Source organism: Manis pentadactyla, chromosome 16, assembly GCF_030020395.1.
Source record: "Manis pentadactyla isolate mManPen7 chromosome 16, mManPen7.hap1, whole genome shotgun sequence".
Taxonomy (NCBI): domain Eukaryota; kingdom Metazoa; phylum Chordata; class Mammalia; order Pholidota; family Manidae; genus Manis; species Manis pentadactyla.
Window position 1 is genome coordinate 21,260,161 of NC_080034.1, and position 26,850 is coordinate 21,287,010.

Sequence of the window (26,850 nt, forward strand, 5' to 3'; positions counted from 1 at the left end):
CTGTTTCTGGTTATTCTGTGTCACTGGTATGAACCTAGCTATGGTGAGTGTATAATCCAATGATGCTGTCAGGATGACTGAGGCATTAGCCCCATATGCCCCCAGACTGTACGATGGTAGAGTAGCCAGTCAGCTTGGCTTATCTGAGTGAGAAACTGCCTGTAGTTCAATGTTACTCCCAAGTGCACAGGCTTTGTAAGTTCTTTTCACCCAGGCTATACACGGAGTTTGTTGGTTTTCAGGAGTCTCATCAGGATAATGGAGGTCACTACAGTTTGGCTTCTGGATAAGTGGGGTGATTGTGATCAAAATAAGTGAGTGAGCAAAAGTGATTCAGGACAGAAGCAATAATAACAAGTGACTTTTGAATAATTTTTCTTAGTGCAAAAGAAAACTTGTGCAAAGAAACTATGAAGATAATATTTCACCCATCGCTTAGACCCTTTGTAAGAACAGAGTCGTTTCCTCCCCATATTTGAGCCCGTGTATTCATTATCCTTAGGATCTCCATTTCATCAGGAACATGACACTCAACCAGAGAGAATATAATTGCTTTAGCTTTGTTTCTCCCTGGAAAAGGGGGGTTAGAAAGACTTGAGAAAAAAGGAATAAAGAGTTGGGTCAATCCCAGACAGGTGAAAGATGATCTGCTAAGTGAGGATTCTGACAACACAGAAAACACAAGGGGCACAGCCTGGCCATAGCTCCATGGCCAGTCACACAAGATACACCTGGAGAATGAGAGCAAAATTTGCTTCCGAGCTTCTGATGCCCACATTACTTCATCTAATCTCAATAAGATGAAGTTCTCAGTTTGATGAAGAGGAAGCAAAAAACCCCCCAAAAAACCAAAGAAACAAAAAAAAGCATTGAGCATTCTTAGTTTCATCGAAAACCTAGTTCTGGCTTTTGTACCCCTCATGCACTCAGAATGTTTTTTTTTCTCAAATGGATTCACAAGGCATTCCTGTCCATTTTATTAGGCCTACTCTTCATAAGGCATGGTGCAAAATATTTTATGGGCACTGAGAGATAAAGATAATTCTTTTCCTTAAGACACGCAGCATCTAGTTTGGGAATGATACGTATAACCCAATGTTGCCAGACATCACCAGCCTGTACATATTCTCAATGTCCTATTCATAGTAGCACACAGATTTTGATGACTTGGAACTCTGTATTTGCCCATTTGGGAACTTAGCTATCTTTTAGAGCTTATGTATCAGTTAAGGTCTCAGTAGGAAACAGATGGTGCATTCAGGCTGAAAAATTAATAAAGGGACTGTTTCTAAGAGGTGTGGCCAAGGTTTAGGAAAAACAATAAGGGATGGTGCAGTACATGCAATCCAGTGATGGTAGGAGCTGTTACCCTCGGGCCTGCAGGTGCAACAGGAGAAGGGTCGTCAGAACTTGCAGAGAGAGAGAGAGAGTCTGCTATAAGGAAAGGGTCCCTTGTCAGAAGCTGCAACTAGCAGGGATGGAACTGAGAGGAAAATATGCTTATCACACCGTACCCCTCCTCACCTTCCTCTGGGCTCCTGGTGGTACCCCTGTTGTGTGAAATCAACCAGCAGCCAATGGGAAAGGAAGCCCCCTGGCACTGTCCACACAGGTCACCCTTCCAGGGCACAGAGCACTGGAGAGAAGGGTAAGAGCAGATCTGGAGAGTCACATGGGAGATGTCAAGCACACTGATTTCACCGAGTTCCTCAGGTGATGTCTCCCTGTCCTTCCTCTTCTGCTCTGGTGTCCTTTGTTTAAGATCCGTGGCCTGCAAAGCTATCTAAAGTGTTTTCTTCACCATTGACACTGCTCTCGGGGCCACTAATAAAAAGTCCAAATTTCTTGCCCGTGGTGTTCTCTTCCAGCATGCCTGTGTTAGTCTGAGTCCTCTGAGGGGCAGATGCTAAGACAGGATGAAATGCAAGAATTTTATTAGGGGAAGTGCCTAGGAAAGAAAATGGGGCTGGGGCTGGGGAGGCTGAGAGAGCCGTCACAGTGACATTGAGTGCAGGAGAGAGGGGCACAAGTACCTAGCTGGTCATATAGTCTCACAAACGTTCTGCAGCTTGTCAGGGAGTCTTGAAGCCAAACTCAGCATCACAGGAGTCCCATGCTGTACCACCCCTGCCACATTCAGTCCTCGGTTGGGAGCAGTCTGTAGAGTGTAGCCTTGGTCCAAATGTGGTGATGAATTTCAGAGGCCAGCAGCTAGACCCTTGGTCAGTTATGCTTCCCCTAATTGGTGATCTGTGAGGTGCATTCTTGTACCCTGCCTCCCTCAATTCCCAAAGCTGCTAGTCCCCAGGAATTCTGAGTGGTATTGGAATCCAAGAGAAAGGGGTCAGAGAATGACCTTCTCCCTTGACCTCCCTGAATTTGCTTCATGGGTCTGAGCAACAATTTTTGTGCCAAGGTTATATCAATTCTTGTAGAAACAGCTTCCTGTAGAATAGTGTCAGTGTCTGGAGGTGGGCATGGTTATGAGCCTTGGAGTGGCAGGGGACCCATGGGAACCGGGAGCTGGAGTGGTGGGGTTAAGTGTCGGAGGGGTAAGTCTACCCATAGGAAAGTTGGGGTGCTTTTAGAGTAAAAGCTAGGTTGCAAAAAAGAATTATAAATATTATTTATCCAAGGATAGATGAAGTTAACTTCTGGAAACTTCTTGCTACGTAGCAAGAAATAAAACACGAGTTAAATCTTTATCAGGGAATTTAACTACAATACACTAAACTAATTTGCTCACATTTCTGACCCCCCTGCTTGACTGCAAGTACTTTGAGGGCAGAACCTGTATTTTATTTCTCTTTAAAAAGGTAATTTTGAATCAGTTAAGCAACTCATGAATGTAACTTCTTTTATAAAAATAGAAAGTTACCAATAATTCTGAAATCCCCTTTGATTATCTCTCCCAAACCTGGTCTATCCCCTCCTCCCCATTAGCCATGCACAGGACACACAAATGGCTCAAATGATGCTTGTTGATATGTATTGGAATGGTCTAGAGTGGGAATTGAGGTTCAGGTGCAGAAATTGTTGTGTACTGGAAGGGTCTATAATGGGCATTGCAGGCAGGGTGGCAGGGTGATTGAGTTCCTACTTGACAACCCGTCCAGGCACCCTCTGTCTACACTACAGGCTGCAACACTCACTCTGCTTGTCAGTGGTCTCCAAACTGGGATGTATGGCAGATTTGGTGTAAGAGCCCATAATTTCTAGAATATAGTTTCACTATTATCATCAGATTTATGCTCTATTTCAATAGATTAAATCTGATCTTGCCGGGGATGCTGCTCAGGTCTTCTGATGGTCCTTTGAGGTGGAGGCTCAGGGCCATCAAATTCTACTGGAAAGGCTCCTTTCCCAAAGAAAAGGGTGGAAAAAGAAGATGAGAATTTCTTCTGGTCAAGGACCACTGGGCAATGATTGACACATCCAGAAGCTGTTGATGTAACTTGGAATGGATGGTGGGAGAGAGACAGGTAAGTCAGATGTGCACCAAGTAAGAAGGTGATGTTGACTTCCGAGGCCTGACAGTTCACTGATTCTTTATCAAGATAGAGTTAAACCAATGACTGAGCCCCATGGTCTGGGTCCTACTGGCAGGTGATGGGTGTAAGTCAAGGACTTCCTCTCGGTCAAGAAAGCAAGGTCAGGAGAGAGGGGGAAAAGTAAACTAACAAAGAAGGCTAGTGGACCCTTTCTTAGTAAGACTTTGAGCAAGTCACGTCCTTTCTCTGCTTCTTGAAACCCTAGCCCTATAGTGAGAATGTCAGCCCATACCCGGGCACTTAGCAGCCATCCTCCTGGTGAAAGCCAGAGACTGCTCATGAATGGGGGTCAGCCCTCTAGTGGCCCTTTGTTCTGGGCCCTGCATTCAGTCAGTGACTTGCTGGCACATTCTTTTAATCATTGAATACCCATGTGTCTCACTGGGTGGACTTTTACTTAAAATTCTTGTCTCGGCCACACAGAGTAAGTAGAGAAAAATGTAAGACACTTTTTCTTTAGTCACTAATAAAAGACCCTGAGGAAAAAGCCTAAGTAGCTGTGTTAATCATTAAAATTGCCCCACAGTCAGCTCTGAACTTTTACTTTGGCACATGTTTGCCTGAGACACAAACAAGTTAGGTGAGTTTACAGTCCAACATGAGTGAGTTACCTGCGCGGTAGCTGCAGCCTGGGCTCTAACCACATAACATAGCCATCGGCTTCCCGCGGAGATGAACAAGATCGTGTAGAGAGGAAAGATAATTTCTCCCTTGAGTCACAACAAGACAATCAGAAAAAGGTAACGTGTGATTCCGAAACGTCTCTGCTCTCTGTTTTCTAGGTATTGCGTCTCTTGTCTATGTCGTGGTGAACAAAAGGAAATGGTGGATCCATAATAACCACCTTTCAGCTCCATCTCTCAAAGTCCAGAAGTGGGGAGGCTCGGAGGGGAGGGAGGAAAGGAGGAAGAGGAGATAGGAGAACAGAAACGGAGTGACGAGAGGAGGGAGATGACTTGAACAAATGCACACAATTCTTTAGTTGAAAATTTTCTGGCTAAGAGAATCAGGGTGGAGGCTGAGTTTCTCCTTAGAAAGAATCAGTGGATTAGTCATATTAAGAAAAATTATACTTATTATTCATTTGCTTGCTCTATTCTAGAGGGAAAGATGCAAAGATGCAAGTCTGAATGTAGGGCTTTAAGAAAACCCATATATAAATATTTGCTTCCATTGTTCTAAGCATGGGAGTAGACACTGAAATGAAGGGTTAAAATCATGCAGCCAGACTGAAAATAGACTCTCTTGTGCTGAGGATGTTCTCTTGTGTGTAACAAGCAAGTCAAATCCTGTGCTTTTGGATTAAGAGCAAATACTCCTGGGTATCTTTCTCTATGAAGGAGATGTGTTTCTGAAAATTGAATGTTTTAAAATTGAATTCTATTCCAAATACATGTACCAATGTAGGGGATTTTGCAACTTGAAGAACACTTGCTGAATCCATTTGGGAATTTTAGAGCTCCTCTCATATGTGCAAATAGCTTCCATCTCTATCCCATTCACCAACAAATAGTAGGCATATAACAAATATTTGTGGAGTTGAAGTAAATATAGGTGGTTTTATATATTGGACTGCCTTAATCAAGACGTACCTATAAGTCAAATTTATTCTAAGTTTTTTTACAGATAATCTTTTCCTGGTAGTTTATTGTGGTTTTTATATTTTCTGAAATAGTGTGACTATTTTTGCTAGTCTCAGTGTTTTCTTAAAAATATAAATGAAGCATATCTTTAGGAATATGTATGTATTTCAGATTAGGTAAACCCAGGCTCAGATTATTTCAATAGATATTCATCAATTAGAATCTACTGAGTACCCTGTGGGGCTATTGAACTAAGAGGGCTGTGGAACTTACAAGATTGGTGGCCTCTTTGAGGACAGGCTGTCTAAGAGAATAGGCATTTATGGCATGGCACTGTCTGGGGCAGGCTGCACAGGATACACATTTCAGGTTCAGGGAAGAAAGGACAATGAGAGCTGAATGGCTGGGTGCTGGGGGAGGTCATGGAGAGGTTGTGACTGCCAACTGACCTGCAAGCTGGAACTGGGCAATCGGAGGCTCCTTAACCCTCCTCCCCTGTCCTTGGAATGCACGCTTCACCCACTGTTCTCTCAGTGGGAGCCATTTTGAAGGATGCAGCCTTGAGAGAACGATGTGTGGTTGAGCCTATCCGGATGGTATACATGACTGAACCCACTTAAAGCCTCTATATAAACTTTTGAGATTCTGGCGGGCAGGCTTGGAGATCTATCTACTCATCTGGCAGTTGCCCAAGACAAGCCTCATAAGTCCCCTTGCCTATTACCAATATGAGGTCATCTGCTTCTTTGTTCTCTCCTTGCCCCCTGTGTAAGGGCGCTCGTTGGTGAACCAACAACTGGCTAGCCAAGGAAATGGGCCTTGGGAAAGATGCATCTGCAGGGGAATCCCGAGGTGGCCACCCACCTCCATGTCAGATGCTTGTGGACCGCTCTGTGAGGCCTGGGATGCCCCCCAAATGCCAGCTGGTCTAATGCAGTTGTTTGAGGAAATGCACACAGTGCCCTGTGGCAATGAATGGCTGCCGCTGTGGGCGGGCCTCTCCTTGGGCAGTTTGGCCCAATACTGATGCCTAACTAGAAGCTAAAACTTGAGTTAGAAAGTTGGAGGAAGAGTTGAAGTCAGAGAAGGACATGCGCTTGCCCACTACTCTGCTAGCTTTGGCGCTGGCAGACGAGGTGGGAGATCAGGATAAAGAGTTGGAGAACTTAGCAGCTGTTTTGTAAAGCTAGGAGGGCACAAGTTGCTGTGGATTATGGTTGGAGCCCTGTGGCAAAGCCTGATTGGGATGCTAAGGGGTAGAATTCCTGGGAAAGTGAGAGAGCAGAGGAGAATATTGTGTGATTGACAGTGAGACTGAAAAAATGCTCCCAAGCCATCTGACCCCTGAAGCAAAGGAAGACAGAAGCGCTGGGGGGTGGGGATGGGGTGAGGGCATTCATCTGACCAGGCAGGAGAGCAACATCACCACCACCCTGCCCTCTGGCAGCACCTGCCTGGTGCTGGGGGTTTGAGGTTCTCCCTCCCTTACAGACGGGTTTATTCTAGCCTATAGGGAGGCTTGGCTCGATGAGAGGGACCTTCATGGGCACATGGAACCATAAGAATCTATAGAGGAGGTACCACACATTCTTAGAGAGTTGGGAATGAGACAGGCAATCTATGCCCCTGTCTTTGAAGGCCCTGATTGGGCCACATTAACTGCAAGAATGAAAGCTAAAATGCTCCAGCCCAGCCTGCCCCCAGCCCCTGCTATGATATCCCTGCTGAGCCTGTTGTGAGACAAGACATTTGTGCTGTTGGGCAATCCATTGCTGCTCTGGGGAAACAGACAAATTCTGAGGATGGGAAAGACCCAAGCCAGAGAGGGAACTCAAAAGCCCAGGGGCAATTCCAACCAGCTGAAAAGGATCCAGTAAAGGTAATCTGGAAACAAATGTGATTTGACCTCCTTGCTGCCAGGATGCCACTTGAAAAGATAGGCAACTCAACGCTATGTTGGTCGGCCTGTGGGGAGCCTGAAAACCTGAACAACCCACCTGCCCTATGATCACTGATGTCCTGCCTCGGGCATCAGAGGCCTCGGGGACAGTCCTGTTCAGGGTGGGTGCCTCCTATTCCCTGGATATGGGGTACAGGCCCAGAATGCCTCCAGGTGAGGGCCATGACAAGGAGTTGGAAGCATCATATTGAGCTCACTATTCACTGGTCCCCCAGAAATAAACAGAAGGATATGGCTCTGGCAGATACTGGAGCCAAATGTACTCTACTGTATGGTCATCCTCAGAGATAAGAGGTTTTCTTATCTCTTCAGCACCATTGATGGTTATGAAGGGCAAACACTTATGGTCAGAAAGGCCCCTTTGACACTGCCAATTGGGTGTTCTCCCCCTCCAACCTCCAAAAGTAGGAGGTATTTATCTCTTCCCCCAGAGAACACATTGGGCATTTATATCCTACAGGGTCAAATTCTGCAAACCTCTCTGGTGAATTCTGCCTCTAGGTCAAAGAAATCACACTAGCGCCCCAGAGAAATGTTGATTGCCAGCCAGGAAGCCTGCCACCCCCAAGAAGAATGTTGGCTGTCAAACAATATAAATTACCTGGGGGGTACATAAGGAAGTAGGAAAACTATCCAAGGACTGCACCAAATGTATTTTACACCCTGCCGTGGTGCTTTCAACAACTCAGTATGGCCCATAAAAATGCCCGATGGCTCATGGCAGATGACTGTGGACTACTGAGAACTGAACAAGGTAGTTCCCCCATCCATGCAGCTGTGCCCACCATTGCCACCATCTTAGATGCCTTGGCCACAATCCTAGGAATGTACCACCTGTGCTGGATTTAGCAGATGCTTTTTTCAGTGTGCCCCTAGCTGCTGAGTCACAAGATTAATTTGCCTTCATGTGGGAAGGACAACCATGGGCATTTCAAATGCTTCCCCAAGGTTACCTGCATAGCTCCACCACATGTTATATCCCATAACATGTGGTGGTAACCTGAGCTCTGTCCCTGTTCTCTTCCCACTTTAGTAAAATGGGCCCATTACATCGATGATATAATATTAACATGTGAAGACTTGCCTCTGCTGGAGGACTCTCTAGACTTTGCTGGAACATCTCCAAGGGAGAAGCTGGGCAGTGAACCCACAGAAAATTCAGGGCCCAGGTACTGCCATAAAGTGTTTGGGATTGATATGATCGATCAAATGCAAGCCTGTCCAACTCATAAGAATGTGAAAGAGCTGCAGACCTTTGTAGGGATTTGGGGTTTTGAAGGATTTTAATTCCGCACCTGGCCCAGTGCCTCCATCCCTTATACTGCCTGATAAAGACAGGGCACACATGGAACTGGGGATCAGAAGCAAACCTCCTTTGAGAAGCAGAACTACTAGGGAAGCAGATGAAAGCTCTGGGCAGCTCCCAAACAGGGCTACCATTTCAGTGAGACGTGTCTGTGACTCCAGAAGGTATGGGTTGGGCACTATGACAGAAACAACAGAAAGGAAGAGTCCCCCTAGCACTTTAGCTCCAGCTCCAGAAGGGGGCAGAAACCGGATATGCCCCATTGAGCAATGGTTCCTAGCAGTGTATGCAATGCTTTTCCAAGTAGAGCCTCTCACCGAGGAACAGCATGTCATGGAAAGAACTTCCCTTCCTGCAAAGAGTGTGTTAAAAATATGTTCTACAACCCATCTCTGCCATGGTTCAAACTCCCCCTTTGACTAAGTGGCATGTCTGTTTGCAGTGGAGGGGCACCCTCTCCACCAGCCCACTGTCTCTAGAAATGCAGGTGTTACTAGGTCCTGTGGAGTGTGTAGATCCCCTAAATGCCCCCACTCCATTCCTGAGGCCACCCCTGTAGTCTCTGTGCCTGTAGAGAGGGAATGGGAGAAATTCCTGCTGATGACTGGGATTCAGATGGGTCTAGTGAGGGCAGCCTGCCTACAGGGACTGCAATCAATATCCAGGCCAACCCTGACACCATCTTGACAGAGACAAAAATGAAACGTAACAGCCAGCGGGCTGAGCGCAGAGCGGTCTGGATGGTGACCACTCATGAGCCTTGGCTGTTAACCCTTTGCCTTGACAGCTGGGCTGTTCTAAAGAGATTAACCCTGTGGCTTTGGACAGTGGGAAGCTGAAGGGTGGATGATCATGAGTAAGACCTTGTGGGGTCGGGATATGTAGAAAGGCATTTGGGTTCATCAGCAGGAGCCTGAAGCAGCCCTCACTATCTTCCACATGCTGGCTCATAAGGCACTGATGCCTAAGCCAGATACAAATCCTAGCAACTGACCCTTCAGTAGATACAGCAGATTGGGTACCTAGGAAGAGCAGCCACTATTGCACCCAGGTAGGATGGCATATCACCAAGAATTGGCCCTGAAATACAGTGACTTGGTTGATGCAGCAATCACACATCCTGTGTATTCTAAATAGCACCCAGGGGAACTGCCAAAGGCGTCTGGGGCTCTACACCAAAATTCCCAACGAGTGAGGGACTGCAAATCGATGATGATATTGGCCTCCTCTTTCTGAGTGAGGGTTCTAAGTATGCTTAGATGGGTATCACGTCCTAACCCAAGCTTTCCCGTCACCAAGTAAACCAGGCTGTCGCCTAGGGGATTAGAAAGCTGAGTACCATGAACAGATAGCCTTGTCAAATGGAGAGCGATCAGGGGTCACATTTCAAAGGTCATGATGTGCAAGACAGGGCCAAAGTACATGACATTGGATGGAGGTTCCATCTTTCCTATAACCTGCAAGGGTTAATAGGGAAAAATGGAATATCAAAGCAGCAGATTAAATTACTAACAGGTGAAGCCACCTTGGCAGGGTGGACTAAAGAACTATCTAAGGCTTTCATACATTTGAACGCTAAACCAGTAAGGCCTGTTGCCGCAAATACCAGGGTAGGGATGTCTCCTGAGACACCAAACACTAGTAAGATGTGGAAGTCCTGGGAGACAGCCATTGCCCTGACTCTCACCATGAATCAACCTGCTATGCTGCTGAGAACACCAAGTTCCATCATGCCTGGGAAAGACATTATCTACTGGAATTTGCAATGAGATGGCCCTATGGAATGGGTGAATTACTTCACACCTATGATAAGGAGAACTGCTCAATCTCCACTGGGATCCAACTGTCCTACTACAAGCTATACCTATGGAAACATACCCTATCTGGAATGGAACACACTCCATTGAAAGAGAGAAAAAATAGAGGTCCTGGTCTGGCATATTCTGCCCCAAGTCCATCTCCTCATGCCGGTCAATGCTGCCTCCCCCAGCCAATATGTATGGTATGCACAGCAGGTTAAGTTCCTCAAGTAGCCAACATCCCTCTTCTCACCAGGTGGGCACGTTTAGTTTTGCACTGGTATAATCATTTGGCCACTGTCTCTCTTGTGGAATGGGGTAGAGACCCTGGAGTCATGAGGTCCAGTTTGGAGGCTCCAACTTTCTTTCATCTCTTCTCCTCTGCTGTGAGGATAAGACAATTTCTCCAAATTCCTGTTAGTACCATTTGAAACCCATTACCATACTTAACATTTGCTTTGTTGAGCTCTTTACTTTTCTGTGTTGATTGGTTCCTGAGGAGTGAGACTTCCAGAAAAAAGCCAGAACAAAACAAACCCTTCTTCCCCCACCACAGCCAATGTTAATTAGTATTTTGATGTCTAGAATTTATTTATTTTAAAATATGAAGCTTTTTTTCAATAATGAATTAGTGAAAGAGGTTATTATTACTTACTCAGCTTAAACATGCATAAAATAAGTTGGTGGGATCAGTGGTGAGTAGAATAGTGATGATTTTATATAAGATTCTTAGATTACTCTTTGCTCCTGAGCTTGGGAAGATGGTGAATCTCTTTGGAGACTCTATGGCCATATTGGCATCACTTCCTTAATTTTCCAAGTTTTAAAATAGCAAAGTAGTAGTATGTCAGCAAAAATGACTGTAATTTTTCATCTTATTTTTTATAAAGCATAAAAGCTACATGGCCCCAATCGAAACTGAAAATGCTTTTAATGTCTGAGCAATTTTGAAAGGATTGATTTATGAGGACAAGATGACTGTCTGGCTGAGCTCTCTGACAAAAATTGAAATACTGCTTTTGATAGGTGAGTAGGATGTGATTTGAAGGGGTTATGGGTAGAACACAACAAGATACCTTGATAACTAGTTTATTGATACTTAAAATATTGTTTTGGGGGGAAGTGTTGAAGTATCTTCTCTGTTTAATAATTATTTTTTTCCGTTAAGTAACTACTTGCCAGTATATTTAATAGTTATGAATATATACTTCATAGTATACACATTAAATAATATACAGATTAGGTAGTTATATATTAAATAGTTATGAATACATACTTCAGCTTTTAATGTCTAATGGAGGTTGCTGTTACAGTCTAGAACTTTTAATAATAACTTATAACCTTCCTTTTATAATTCCTTTTCCAGCCATATGATGTAATTCTTTTTAGATTTTACTCCTTTATCTTCCCAAAAGGGAATAGCTTATCTTGTCTTAGTGATTAATGATTGCTTGTATTAAAATCTCCTTTTCTCAAATCACATCTCTAATTTTCTCTGTGGATTTGGTTATCCTCTGTATCTTTCTGTGGCATCTGTTTCTGGTCTTCTTTACATGGAATTATCTAATACACCTTTGAGGGGTAAGCGTGGACTTGTCTGGCTGGGGCTGCCATGAGTGACTGTGCTGATGTGAATGACTCCCTTCCAACCTGGGCTGTGTAGTGGGACGCCTGCGTATATGTTCCTGGAAGCCCTGGGCTAACCAGAGTTCACATGGCCTGGATTATCCTTTACCTTTTCTGATATAGAAACTGGAAAGTGTTCTGTAGATAATAACTTTCCTGTCTGTGACCTCACTAAGTAGCTGACTGATTTTTGCCGACTTCTTTGTATTGGCTTTATCTGGGCCCAACGCATACTCAGGAGCATCTTCACAGATGAGGGATTGACTAAGGTCATGCTCAGCACACGGTATCTATGGGAGACCCCAATCTAGCATGTGAAGTCTCTAGTGGTTTTTCTTCAAAAGGAAATTCCAGCACCGCCCCACGCTTCAGCCCCTCGCTGAGCAGGCAAGACAAAAGCCTAGAGAAATTTGTATCCATTTGGGGAGTCGTTCTGATCATGTATTCCAAAGGGGGAAACCACAGGATGGTATACTGAGTGGGGGCATGAAATAGGAACAGCTTCTAGAAGTTTCTCCTCTTTGGGAAGTAGAAATACAAGAAGTAAGTGGTGACTTTATAATTAAATATGGCTACCTGAGTAAAGCATGGAAAAGAGAGAAGAGACGTTCTGGGTTCAGTTAGGAACCAAATGAGTCCTTGAGACCCTTTTAGAAGGAAATAGAAATTCAGGATTGTCCCGGAGAACACTGGGTTTTTGGATGTCTGAGATGAGAGGCTCAGTTGGAACTTTTCTTAAAATGGCAGTTTTGGAGGCATGGTCTCCAGGCAGTAGCACCTGCCCAGAAATGTAAATTCTTGGGCCCCACCCCAGACCTTGGGAGGCAGGAACTTGGGGGGTGAGACCCAGCGATCTGTGCTTCATTCAACCCTTCTGGTGATTCCGAGGAATGCTTAATTTTGCTTCATAACACTGGGGGAGCTGAAGGACTGAATCTGAACTTTGAAACTAGTGTTTTTCTCACTTATTTCAGTGCCTTGCCTGAGTTTCCACATTGAACCCAAAGAAGGTAGCCTTGCGGGGGGAACGTGGATCACAGTCGTTTTTGATGGTAGGTTTGGGTCTTACCAAGTGCAAGTTTCTTATTTATGGATCTGAATAACCTTAAAGTATGTGAGTCTTTGTTTTTTTTCCCTTGTCTAAGGACAAGTGTAAAACAGGGCCCGAAGGGAGATAGACCAGCTGACCAACGTCTGTGTTTTCAGATGCCTGCCCATGTCCCAGATGCAGAGCACATCACACCATTATACCACTGTGCCCACTTTCTTATCCCAAGCCATGGATGGGACTCTAGGAACCCTAAATAAAATAATATGGGAATCATGAAGCATAATACTTGGCAATGTATTCCCCAGATTCTTGGTTACCTTTCTTGTAGATAATTCTATTTATGGGGGCTTCTAAACCACGGCTTAGTTTATCCATTTCTACCACAGTAAAGAGTAACTTTGGACGGGTGGGAAGGGAGGGATAAGGGTGGGAAAAAAGAAAGGGGGCATTACGATTAACATGTATAGTGGGGAGGGGGGCACGGGGAGGGCTGTGCAACACAGAGGAGAAAAGTAGTGATTTTACAGCATCTTACTATGTTGATGGACAGTGACTGTGAACGGGTATGTAGGGGGGACTTGGTGAAGCGGGGAGCCTAGTAAACCTAATATCCTTCATGTAATTGTAGATTAATGATACCAAAAAAAAAAAAAAAAAGAGTAACTTTGAGGGTTGAAAAATTCTTTCCTGGATATAAGTGGATGGGCCTGAAGAGAAAACTCTTTTTTTTTATAAACTCGTAAATGAAAGCACTCATTTACACAGCAGTCCTAAGTGCCTTTGGAAATGACGATTATTAATTGAATCCTTAGGCAAACTCAGTGTCTCCCATCGCCCCCCTGTGGCCGCGTGTTTTCATTCTCCCGTGTGGATTACAGCTCTGCTGAGCCCCAGATGCCCCTTTCCCTGTGTTTAGCTTTGGAGGCAGAGCTCCTTTATCCCACCAATGGCTCTCCGCTGGAGATGTGCCTGGTGAATGTGGCCGAGCCTACGCTGCCGAGCGTCCCCTGTGACATCTCTCCTGGCCCCCTGGATTTGCTGGTGGTGATGTGCAGGACCAGGTATGCTTGTCCGGGAATGAGATCAGACGGGATGAGTGCTTTGCTCTGAGTCTCAATCGCTTTCGGTGGCAAATTAGATCAACTCCTGCTGTGAGTGCAATTATCAGCTCTAAAATGTTCAGCTAAAAGTGCTATAATAAATGATCAGCTATTAAAAATGTTCCATGTGTATATGCTTCTTCAGAGGTCCCAATGGGGGCTCCAGGGTTTAAAGGAGGATGAGAATATGGGGAAGAATTTTGAGATATTTGTAGGAGGGGCTAGATTGTGTTTCCAGTAGTTTGTTTTTTCTTTTTTTGCAAGAAGCTCTGTGGCTATTAACATTTTAATAAATGGCACCATTTTGCCATCGACAGAACTCATCTTTTGGACTAGACAACATTGTAATGATTGTGCACAAACTTAAAACCAGTTAGAAAGGATATTTGTGTTGGTCTTCCATGTGTCTGTTGTTTGATATGATTTGTACAGATTCCAGGTAATCTATGCACCTACTCCAGGTTTTGTTGGCTTCTGAAGTTTACACGGGTTCATTCTTTCTCTACTCATGTCTTAGAGATACTGCATGAAAATGGATCATTGGTTAAGAGAAAAAAAATGGCCATTTCCTTTTGTTTCCTGTCCCCTCTTTTAGGAAGGGTCCCCTCTTCCATCTTTGCCTATTGAAATCCTAACGAGCTGTGCAGCAAACACCGAACACCACCCGTTCCCTGAATATCTGAGTGTGATCCTACCCTCTTCTGAGATGGGAACAAATAGCATTCTGAAATCCAGGCTATAGTTGTGAGCTTTGAGGAAGGAGCACATTTTAGTAATTCATCGACAAGGCATACACACCCGAACACACTACACACACACATTTCCTTGTGCAATTCATCCTCAAAGGGGAAACCTTTCTGTAATTTACACGAAGGCACAGCATGTGTAGCCCTAGTGGCCCTGTTTCTTCAGCCTAAGGTTTCTCACAATACTATGTCAGTTGCCCACTTGTCAGATTCATCCTTAGAGAATTCACTGATGTGTTTAGCCATGCCCTGTAGCCCTTATGGTACATAGCACAACACATATGAGTAGAAGATGCTCGATGGAAGGCTGTTGTTCTCAACTTCCTTATAGCCTCGCTGTTCATTTTAAAACTGGGTTATGTTTTCCTTTGGTTTTATGGTATATTTGGGCATAGAGTTCCGGTAAAAACCTGCTGTGAAATAAGTTAAAGCTCTGAAGATTTATATGCTCTAGCTCCTCTATTCCAACATACTAATGATTTAAGAGATACCATTGATTTTATACCATTTAAAAGAAAAAGAAATACTATCATCTTATATGTACGTACTAGACAGAAGATGAATATCAAGTTCATTTAACATCCCAGTGTGAAAAAATGTACATTTTATCATCAATGAAATACTGTCATATTCATTGTCATAAAAAGACACTTCTGCTTTCACCAAAATAGGTATTGTAGCTTCTAAATCAGCGCTACCCAATCCAAATACAACACAAGCCACAAACATAATTTAAAATTTTCTGGAAGTCACATTAAAATGTTAAGAGAAACAAGTGAAATGGATTTTAACAGTATATTTTATTTAGCCCAACATATCAAAAAGATTGTCATTTCATATGTAATCCACATATAAATTATTACTGAGCTATTTTTATATCCTTTTTTGCCTGCCAAGTCTTCAAAATCCAGTGTGTATTTTATACTTATAGCATATCTTAATTGGGGCTAGTGCCACATTCAAGTGCTCATAACAACATGTTACTAGTGGCTAACACACTGGATGGTGAAGGTGTAAATATTTAAGGTCATAATGAAGATGTTGGTGAGAAGGTTTGGAGGGGATCTCTGTTCATTATATTCCCTCTTGTACAAAAGCCAATATGAATAGCAGCCTCGAAGAGGCAAAGAAAATCACTGTGATATACACGAAAAGAAGAGAGAAGGTTTCAGCCTCTCTTGATGGATGTGTGAAGTGTTTATGGGCTGCTTGGGAGAATATGAAGGCAAGACTTTTTGGCAATACAAAAAAATCAATGCCTTTTATCAGAAACGAGCCTAAGATCCAAGCCCCATTTTGCCCTTAACCTGTTCACACACATAAATTTCTTAATCTTTCTGGAAATGTCTTTTTTTTGAATGGAAACTAGAATTAGATTATCAATGTCCCTTCTAACTCTTAATGTTCTATGAACCTATGATTCTGAGAGACGGGACAGATAACTTTTTTTAATTTTGTTAACTTTAAGTAAAAAAAAAAATTCATAACGTTTTGCTGAGGATCCAGTATGTCAAGTCTAGTGAATGACTGGATCTAAGAGGGGAAAAGTGAAATATAGGGATCCTCGGGCGGCTTTATTTCCCAGGTGCAAGGACATTTGAAGTCGTTTGTGGGTTGCTAGCTTTGGTCATTCATGGTTCGAGATTCACAAGGATTTCTACTGCCTGCCCTCAGATCTCTGCAGACTGAAGCACACGAGGGTCTCTACTACCTGGAAGTGCTCTCAGGGGGACAGGTGGTAGGCAGTCCGCCTCCCGGCCCGCGGGACAGCTGTACTTTCAAGGTGGGTTCTGAGAATGGAGAAATGTGTGTTGCCCTGTCTCAGGGCATGCTTGTGCTACTGACCGGCAAGTCATAAATCCAGAAGAGTCTGCTTGGCTGGGATAAGAAGAAAGGTGGACGGTGGTAATTTCCTAGACTGCGCTAATGGGAGGTAAATTCTCAGCGTGGTCAGGCGCTGTGCTTTACGTGCATTAATTTAATGCTCACAACAGTTTTGTGGAGTAGCTATTTATTATCCTGTTCTTACGGATGGCCAACCTGAGGCTCAGGGAGATTAAATCATTTGCTCATGTCATCCAGGTAGTAAGTGGCTAGGGTTTGAACCTGTATCTGACTCTCCACCCACACCTAAACTGAAGCCCATCTTTGAGGAGCCACAGAGATTGCTGCTGTGGGTCAGGGTTTCATTCTAGGCTGGGATCATCGTGAGTCTCAGCATGGTGAAGGGACTCAGGGACCCAAGTTCCACTTTCCTTTCTGCTTCACGGTTTATTTCTGCTGCTCTTTCCACTCCTAGGCTGCCAGGGCCTTTGAGGGTGGAATTCGCTTTTGAGCTCAGAGCTAAAAGGAAGCAGAGAGCGAGCGAGAGAGTTTATGAGCCGATGCCCAACTTGTTTTAGAGAGGCAATAAGCGTACCGGGGCCTGATTTTATGTTTACTTCAGTTTCCTGTCCTTTTCAGATTAGTTTTACACTAAAACAATTTCTGAAAGGTTGGGTCCTAGACTTCTCATGAAAGGGAGAGGCTTGGTAGTACCCTTTTGACATGGCTGTGCTTCCCAGAGGTTGTCTCTGTTTAAGAGCTGTTCTTCAAAGTACAATGTGGTCATTAATTGATGCTCCTTTAGAACAAGACTTCCATCTTCTAAATCCATCTCTGATGTGATCTACATTGTATACAGGCCACGCATTTCTCAAATTTGGAAACTGCTGTCCATTCACATTTACCAACTGTGTCTTATTCCAAGAAAATCTTGTTTTCTGGAAGTTTGTTCTGCACATATGCAGCAGAAAGAAAAAAAATCATTCTTTCTTTTTAAGGCCCTTACCACCACCTCTCTACTATCTCAGTAAATATAACAGAAGAAGGATAGCCAAGCATGCTCCTTAATCACCGGGCTCTTTGGGTTTTGATGTTCTTGTCACCCAAGATTGGAAAGGAGAGCAAGGGGGAAGAGGAGAAGCACTTCCTCAAATTGCACAATAAAGAAAACAAGTCCTTCGGTGGCTCAGCTAGCTTGGCGAGTTGATAAAAAATTGCCAGGGGATGCAATTAACGAGAGGCATTCTAAGCTAAATAAAACATGGTGTGTCTCTTTGTTTTGGGACTGGTATCGGGGGAACCATGAGTATTAAAAATTAATCCCATCTCGCCAGTCCACCTCAAAGAGCCCGCTATAGGCACTGACAAGTTTGAACAGCTCACAGAAGGTCTACCAAGCAGGTGGTGGCAGTGGCTGCCCCATTCTGATCTGCTGCTTTCTCTCTCCTCCATCTTGCTGCTGCTGACCTCACTGGGCTCAGGATCAGCACAGGGGAAGCTGGACTTAGAAACTCATTAATTTTTCCCTTTCTCATGTCTCTAGTTTGGTGAGTGAACAGGGGCCTCTTTCTTTTAGAAATGTACCATTTTAGGACTTGTCATGTCAGAGAGAATCACAAGTAAGCTCTTTTTGAGGTTTAACTCTGAGCGCCCCCCACCTCTCTGAGGAATTGGGAGGGAGGGAGAAGGGAGTCGCTCTTTTCCCCACATGCTTCTGGCGGAAGGCTCGCAGACTGAGTGGTAGATCGTACTTTTCAAGTTGGAAATTGAGAGGTATGTTTCCTTGTTTGGTTTGGACTCAGTTGTTCCATCTGCCTCAGTTTCTAACATCTGTGAGAAGGGACCATAACCACTGCCTTACTTCCAGAGGCTCCCAGGATAAAGTCCCAGCGAAAATGAGAGTGGTATGACAGACATCCCAGTGGGAGGCCAAGGCCTGGGTGCAGTGGGAGGCTGGGAGGTGGGTGGAGACTGCATGCTTGGCAGGTGTGTGTGGAATCGCATTAATCTTTATCTTTTGGTGAGATCACAGCCAGCTCCCAATCGGTAAGGTCACAGCATTCTTATTTTGACCCCCTGATGAAAATATGATGGTATATACTTTCTGTGAACTCTCTTCTCACCCTAGAAAGGCAAGGAACTAGTCTTGATAGCAGGCTGTAAGGCCATGTGGATCAATACTTGCCAAGCTATCATCAGTTTTGTTGAAATCTCTGTTGACCCTCGGTGTCTGATTAGGGCTGTTAATTAACAGTGGTGTTATTCTTTGGGGATACTCTCCACGGGAAGGTAGATGCCTGAGGTGCTGCTGGAAACAGACCAAACAATTCAATTTGCTATCATTTGTTTTGCAAGTGGGAAGCACTGTAGATTGTGGGGAATGAGGGTAGTCTAGGCTTATAGGGGTTGTGGGTGAGGTTAGCAGGAGAGGGAGACCAGGTCTCTTCCTGTGTCACTCATTAGCTCATGGGTCGAACCTTGGCCTGGTCAGTCCATCCTTATACTTCTCCATTTTTCACACTGGTCCAGACTGTGAAATGCACTAATCTTGGACTAACCCAGATGCCTACAGGTGAAATGCAAGTCCTGGAATTATCTTTTTCTCTCCTCTGCTTCTAGGCAGTATATCAATCATTTCAGATGGGGCCACTCTATTCATTTACACAAATTTGAAAGTCTTCTACATAGCAGGCTATGCACAGGGATATAACGATGACTGGGTCAGGCACTGTTCCTGACTTCCTGGAACTTATGGTTACAGACTATGTGCTTCAGGGAGAGGGGGTATCACAAGATGATTGGAGAGTCATTACCCAGCTTTCACAGGCTCCCACCTTTCCCATCAATGCTGCTTTTCTCCTCAAAGAATAATGTTGCTTTCCATCCCATGAATCATTGTAATCATTTTCTTCCCAACAGGCACATTCCATTTTCCCAACAAACACCTTATTTATGTGCCTATCCAAATGCCAATTTTTGTAGCTTAATAATCCCTCCCAAGGGGCTGGCTGATAACAATTTATGATGCAATTCTTTTAATTTAAAGAAACAAATTTTTGTCTAGAAAAATAAAAAAAAGAATCCTTCAAGACCCCATATATCAGTTAATAATAATGGAATTAAAAGGTTGGTATTTTAAAGGATGACCTGCCTGCCCTTCTTTCTGTAAACCATGTTCCTGGGTATTACAGCTGGGGAGGTAAAAAAAATAGGCTTACTAAGGTTTGGACAGTATGGTGCAGGATATGACCTGCACCATAAAAATATGCACCAAAAAACACACATTTTTTATATGACCTTGATAAAATTCCCTTTATCTCATCTGTGGAAGAACTATAATACCTGTCATCTCTGCTTCACAGATGCATTATGAGGATACAAAGAAGTAGATGTGAGGTGATTTGAGAGAACACAGCTGTTTGCTCCCTTAGACTAATGCTATGTGAGGAATGACTTATGCTTCTTGTATTTGTAGTTCTGATACTCTCATGAGACCTTGACTTGTAATAACATCTTTGAACAGTTTTCCAGGGCACAGACACCCATTATTTACCAAGTCAACCCACCAAGTGGAGTTCCAGGTAAGAAATCTCTTATTAAAATAGGAATAATTATGAATCCCTTATTGCAAATTCTTCTACCCAGGTGGTGGTCTCTTTACATGGGAAAATATGGCCTCTTACCTGATGCTGTTTTGAAAATAAGTGTGAACCTCTGGTTTCTTTTTACCCTGGTTTGGTTTCACCTCTGGGCACTTTTGTTCTATTACTTCACTGACACCAAAAGGCATACAAACAGAGAGCAAGAGAGGACAGGAAAATCAAACCAGAGAATGGCAGGAGCAGAAGTCATCACTCTTAACTTTATAATCATTGACATACCAGCAGACCTTTATTGAACTTTACTGTGATTCAGATTCTGTTCAAAGGTTTTGGCATTTATTATCCTATTATGTCCTCATAAGAACCTGATGACATAGGAATTACTATTTTTTCCATTTTTCAGGTAAGGAAATGAGGTAGCAAAAGTTCAGGTGACTTGTCTAAAGTCATACTGCTAATAAGGGTACAGCTGAGATTTGAGCCCAGTCAGAATCCAGTGTGGGCAAGTATATCCCAAATTTTTTTGCAGTGTGGAGCAGGGTTAGATATCACATGCAGGTCTTGAACCCTGATCCTTATCCTGGGGGTTTGATTATGAATTAGAGAGTACACACCAAAAGGCCAGGAAGATAGAAGAGGAGAGAGAGAAAGCTGGGGGATTTACATTAAAGAAGGTATTGCAACCAAACAATAGATTCAGAAACTGCTAAGCCTACCTTAAAACTAAGTAGGAAACATGGCTAGGATTATATGTAATTCACTGTTATATATAATCTTGGCATAATTCTTGGCAAATTCCTACATGTATTTCAGGGTTTTCATTTGTTCAGGTTTCCAGATGGTATAATTATGGGAAGACAGGTTGCTAAATTTTTAAATGAGGTTGTGTCTAAATGCATAAACCGACCAAGTTATTTTGAATGGCTTAACTGCTCAAGAATGTCAAAATGAATATCTTGAGTTACTGAAAAGTGTTTGTACTTGTGTGTGTGTGTGTGTGTGTGTGTGTGTGTGTGTAGACACAGATTATATATGTGTGAATTTAAATTATATCCTGAAGAATATGAACTTGATATTATCTTATTAATGCGGGTTATTCACAGATCTGTTCCTTCCCATTTGTTTGAATAATCAAGACATGATAATGTTTTATTAAAAAGAGATGTGGTCTAAGAAAATCACATGCAGAAAAATCACAACTGGGTCCCTGCTGCTCTGGTGTTAGAAAGCTCCTGTTTTGATGGCAGAAGTCTTGTTAGGGTGAGGGATGAGGAAGGAGCCAGCCGATAGAGGTGTGAAATGGGATGTCGGCTCACCCAGATCTGTCAAGCCCCTTTCTCCCACCAAGTCTGAGTTCTGCACACTGTCTCCTCCACCTTCTGGGGGAACGATTGGTGACTGGCCTGGTTGGAGCAGTCCCTCCGGGCAGGATCCACATGGCTGCCTCTTTGCAATCACTTTCCAGACAATTACTCTCATTTCATTTGGGAAGCCTGCCCAGAGTAGCAGCCGGGCAGTTGGGGGAGGTGGTGGGGACAGAAGAGATGATGTGCTATGAGCATTTGAATTTCTAGATGTGGTTAACAGTCTTCCACTGTGACGCAGCGTCACCTGGCACCACGGTCTGGCTTAGCCATTTCTCAGCTTCTGTTGGACTTTTTTGTTTAGAAATAAAACAAAAACCCACCAGAATTCCTAATGTCTATAAAATATAATAGTTTTAAAAATTGTGCCCATCAAGACTAGAAATCTTGCCCACCAAAGCCTGGAAATCAGTAATGTAGCCCTACTAAAATGAAGGGGAATTATTTTGCAGTTAGTAGCAGAGAACTTCAGACTCCAGAACTTTGCCAATTCTATGACCTTTGTCCAAGTCATTAGGGTCCCTTTATTTCTGCCCATTTACCTGTAAAATGGCTCTAATACTTCCTGGAAGGTTCTCTTGGTTTTAGTGCCAGGCATCCAAGGACTGCAGATGAAGGTCATCTCCTATGAACAAAACGCAAGTACTATGTGAAGGGAACAGCTCCTTGGTAATGTTCTTTTGTGGCCTTAAATGTGCCAAGAAGTAATTCAAATCCTCTGAATCCAGTGCATTGATTAGTCTCATATGTGCCCTTATCCTCAACATGGTTTGCAGGGCTTACAAAAGTGTTTTGTTTCATACTGATTGCAACAAGAATTGAAGATTACAGCATAGATGGTTAAATTCCCTGATTATTTGGAAGGCACACATTTCTAGGTTGTGGTGTTGTGTGATGAACTTTAACTGCATCCCCTTGGTAGGGTGTGCTTGCTTAAAACTTTGTGTCATGCAGTTCCACAGAACTGAGTTTAGGTGTTCTCCAACTGTGGCAGAACTCATTCCATGCAGCATTGGAGGGACTCCAAGCTCTTTCTGAGAAGGCGTTATTTTAGCTATGTTCCCAACTCCTGTGAGCAGGTGGGATACAGGTTATCCTGAGAGTACACCTTGCTGAAAGGGGATTGCTGATGCCTGCACCCCCAATTCTTGTGAACTCAAAAGAGGGGAGTGTGAAGGAAATACTTGCAGTGGAAATCCTAGCAAGTAACAGAGAGGAGACTCAGCAACAGAAGTTATCTATTTATCAGTGGGCAAGACAGGCACCAACTGTTTGCTGTCTTTGAACAAGGGCATGATGTAGATAGAGTAAGGTATACAATTGCCCACCCTTTAAGCCATAACTCTGTGGCTGTCTTGTACTGTCCTTCCTTTGTTCCTGTCCATTTGGGTCATCCATGATACTTATCTTTTGTACTCTGAGATATGGAAAAACGTTTAGCATCCCTGAATACCCATCCAGGTTGTATGATACAAGGGAAGTCTCATGACATGGAGAGTACCCCATGGTTCTTAAATTCCACGTGGGTGGATGGTCTTCAGATAAGAGAGTGAAACAGGGCAGTGTGTGGAAATTGGCCCCTTCCTCCTTGAAGCCTCATGTTTCCTGGGACTGTGAGGAAGACCTGTTAGTCCTTCAGTGACCCATGCATCCATGATAAAGTCTATGATGACAACAATTGGTTATATTAGCCTTTCTAGTGTGTTATATCAATCACTGGGGCACACTTGGTGATCCTTTCTTGTCCAGGTTATAAGAAAGCATTAATATTCTGAGTCATGACTGGCTTGGACATCTTGAATAGATATAACCAAGAAGAAGTATGGCTTATGTTATACATTTGGAGTTTGAGCCTAGTATATTAAATTTTAAAACATTTTTTCAAAACAGGAAAACTAGTACATGTGTATGGCTGGATCATCACTGGAGTATCAGACACCTTTGATTTTGACGTTGAATACATTGATAGGTAAGTGTGTGTGTGTTCCTATGTTCAACTGGTTACAAATATACTGAATCACTTCCTGTGACCAGCTTCCCTGAGAGCAATAAATTGTGAGCAGTTGGCACAGAATTGCTATTTTTCTCTTTGCAGTTTATGGTCCCTGGTGAGCTGGGCTTCAGCAAACTTTGTTAATGTAATTGCAACTGGTCGATTAAGTTGGTCCATTTATTTACTGACAACTAGTCACTCTGGGCTCTGTGCGGCTTGTGCTGTAATTGCATCTGTGGATTTTATCTTTCCATTCTTACCCTTTCTCCCCCTTGTTTCTCAGACAGAAATACATCCTTTATAAAATGATGGGTTAACCCCAAAGAGCACTATAACATCCTTGTTTGGTTGTTATCCATTTGTGCATTTAGAAATTCTCCATGTGTGATCAGAGGAAAATGTGGGAGAAGGTACTAAAAGCCATTAAGTTTTTAATGTTTTCTGGGAATGATGAGGATTGTTAACATGCCTTTCTTCACTGGAGACCTTTTAAATGGAAAGTGGCACCATTAAATCACCTGTGCTGGGGAGAGTGGGGAGACAAGAGGGAAGGTGTTGAAGTGTTTGTGGGAAGCTCTAAGCAAGTGTGATTATTCAACATTTGAAGCTATTATAGTGAGGATTTATAAGGTAGAAGGAACAGAGTCTTACTATATGCTCTGCTGAGTAGATTCTATTTACTGTGTCTAATTTTTCCTTCACTCCTAGACAGGGTGGGGGTATCTTCCTCTGTTCTTTTCCATCTCTTTGATTCTGCCTGAGTTGGGACCGTGATTTGACTAGCCTCAGGATCTGTATTTCTGGCGTTAAGTAATGGTCAGTTTGGCTTGAAAGGAAATCACTCTGCCTGTGGAGGTAGAAGCCCCAAGCACCTCCTGGACAATATGCCACAGTCACGACTTGTCCCACCTCGGCCTTGGTCTGGGATACAGACTTTGGAAGGTTCAGAACAAAAGCATAAACTGCCCACTAGGTCTGTATGGACCTAATATGGCCAATGTAGAGATGATAAAGATGTTCCAGGGAAAGGGAAATGCTCCCTTGGCAGATGAAAGCCTGGACTGTGGACCAGTCTTGGGACCCCTTACCTGCAGGCTGAGAATTGATTCAACATCTCAAGAGGCAGCTTTCAGCCACCTGCAGCAAAGTCCTATAGATTGGGAAGAACTTGTTTATAATAATGTTTCCTATGAGTTTGGCCAGGAATGTTTACTAAGAGCCTCATACAATTGTCTCATGCGTTTGTTTTTTTTCCCATTTTTAAATCCAGCCCATTGATCTTGGAAGCTCCAGGAGACGCGTGGGTCACAGCCTGCTCTGTTGTGAACAGGCAGACAGGAAGCCAGTAAGTGTTTTTCTTGATACCCTATATGCTTTTAGGTTCTTTCAAATGGGTCTAATACTCCCCACCACACACACACACACACACACACACAAACTCACCTATTTTGTAATATAAATCACCCCAAACTACTGATTGCTTTATTGTTAGATTTAAGGGAAACAGCACTGTAACTGATTCAAAATGCAAACTGAAGTGGAGTGAAAACTTTCTTAAAAACAAATAGCTAATACTAAGTGCTTACCATAGCCAAGCTCTGCTGTAACATTTTTACATTTAAGTCACCCAGTAACCCTGCAAGCACATATAGTTATTAGTCTCACTTTACAGATGAGGAAACTGAGGCACAGAGAGGGTTAAGGAACTTGCCCAAGGTTTCATAAAGACCAAGTGGCAGAGCTGGAATTTGAACCTGGGCTGACTAACCATCCTCCAAAGTTCATGCTCTTGACCACTAAGCAAAAATCACTAGTCAAAGAAAAAACAGAAATCTTCATTTTTATATTTATTTCTCTATTACAATGACAGTTTTTAAAAGGAGTGCCTACTTGCTTTCAGTTCAGGCAGCCATCATTTTGCTGGGTTTTCACTTCACTCTGGACTGAGTGGATTAGCCTTCCTTTGAAGCCATCACGAGAATTAGTTTTTAGTTTCCTAGGACCAGCATTTAGTAGGACCACATCTATTGTGTGGTTTCTTCCTGGTGTCTTCAGTGTGCTCAGGATTATCCATTTTTTGGGTTCCCACTTGATAACAGTTTTTTTTTGATAAGGGTTTTGCTGCCCTTGTCATAAAACAGATTTTAGAAACCGAATGGAGGATATATCCCTGGGTGAGTGGGAATAAAAATAGGAGCAAGTCAAATGTTGTCTCTCTGCTGTGTCTGACTGGTAGCATATGCATTGATGACAACCCTAGTTAGTCCTCCCCTAACTAAGCCTCTGCCCCAGTGAACTCATTAGACCTCAGCAACTAACAACTTTCTCTAGCTAATTTGCATTTTATTTTATTTTATTTTTTACTTTCCTGGCGAAAGAGTTAGAACTTGCAAACTGAGTTGTCTGGTAATTCTCACCTCAGGTTTTTTGGTTCTTTCGCCAGCTATCCCATACAGGAAGACCATGGTCTGGGGACTGTCCAGTGCCGCGTGGAAGGCAATCACATCGGTCTGTTTGAGAAGTAACACCTCCTAAAAGTCTTATCCATTTCTTTCTCTGAACCCAGAAAAATACTATTTCAAAGATTATTCTCATGAGGATGATAATAACTCTCATTTGTTCAGAACTCCCTGAAAAATACTATATGAAGCAGCTTAAATATCAATTCATTTGATCTTCACAATAAATTGTTGTGGAATTATTGTCACTTGGCAGGTAAGAAAATTGAAGCTAGTAACCAGTGGAGCAGGATTTCTCATGCAGGGTCTTCCTCCAAGCCTGGGGTCTTACCCACTATGCTCTGTTATGTTTATCCTATTATTCCTGGATTAACGTCTGTTTCTTTTTGTTACAGGTTCCCAGAATGTTAGTTTCTCAGTATTTAACAAAGGAAAGTAAGTCACTGGCAGCAAGCAAATTAATTTTCATCTCATATTATCTATCTCTTTGTCATCTTGCTTGCTTTTAACCTTTTACAATGGAAAATTTCAAATATGCATGAACAGAATAGTACAATGAAACTCCATGTACCCACCTGATTTCCTTTACTTGGGTGAATGTGATTATGTCATATACACTCATTTTAAGACAATGTAAATGTTTCAGTGTGATTGTGGCGCAACATTTTGAGAACTAGCTCTTAAGTAATCTCATAACACTATAAAATAGTGCATAGTTCCATAAAATGCATTGTACCATTTCAGGAAATGTCTTCCTCAAGATGGAAGGGGTCTAAGTTTCACAGCACTTTGGATAGTAAATTACGGTTCTGAATTTCTGCATGCCTCACTTCATATTCTGACACTATGTAATTTGTCAAGCGTTTTCCTTTAAAGAGCTTTGTCA

General features: G+C 43.1%; 1 protein-coding gene across 1 annotated transcript in view; it reads left to right on the forward strand.

Annotated features, from left to right (window-relative positions):
- Positions 1-4,141: 4,141 nt before the first annotated feature.
- The window catches only part of PKHD1 (PKHD1 ciliary IPT domain containing fibrocystin/polyductin), a 453,696-nt gene continuing 430,987 nt past the window's right edge, over positions 4,142-26,850 (forward strand). The window contains exons 1-10 of the mRNA XM_036916397.2: positions 4,142-4,291; positions 11,090-11,225; positions 12,800-12,877; positions 13,793-13,937; positions 16,397-16,505; positions 20,070-20,127; positions 23,403-23,481; positions 24,776-24,850; positions 25,949-26,013; positions 26,360-26,399. Of these exons, the coding sequence (XP_036772292.2) occupies positions 11,174-11,225; positions 12,800-12,877; positions 13,793-13,937; positions 16,397-16,505; positions 20,070-20,127; positions 23,403-23,481; positions 24,776-24,850; positions 25,949-26,013; positions 26,360-26,399 (701 nt within the window). The 5' untranslated portion in view covers positions 4,142-4,291; positions 11,090-11,173. The remainder of the gene's footprint in view (positions 4,292-11,089; positions 11,226-12,799; positions 12,878-13,792; positions 13,938-16,396; positions 16,506-20,069; positions 20,128-23,402; positions 23,482-24,775; positions 24,851-25,948; positions 26,014-26,359; positions 26,400-26,850) is intronic.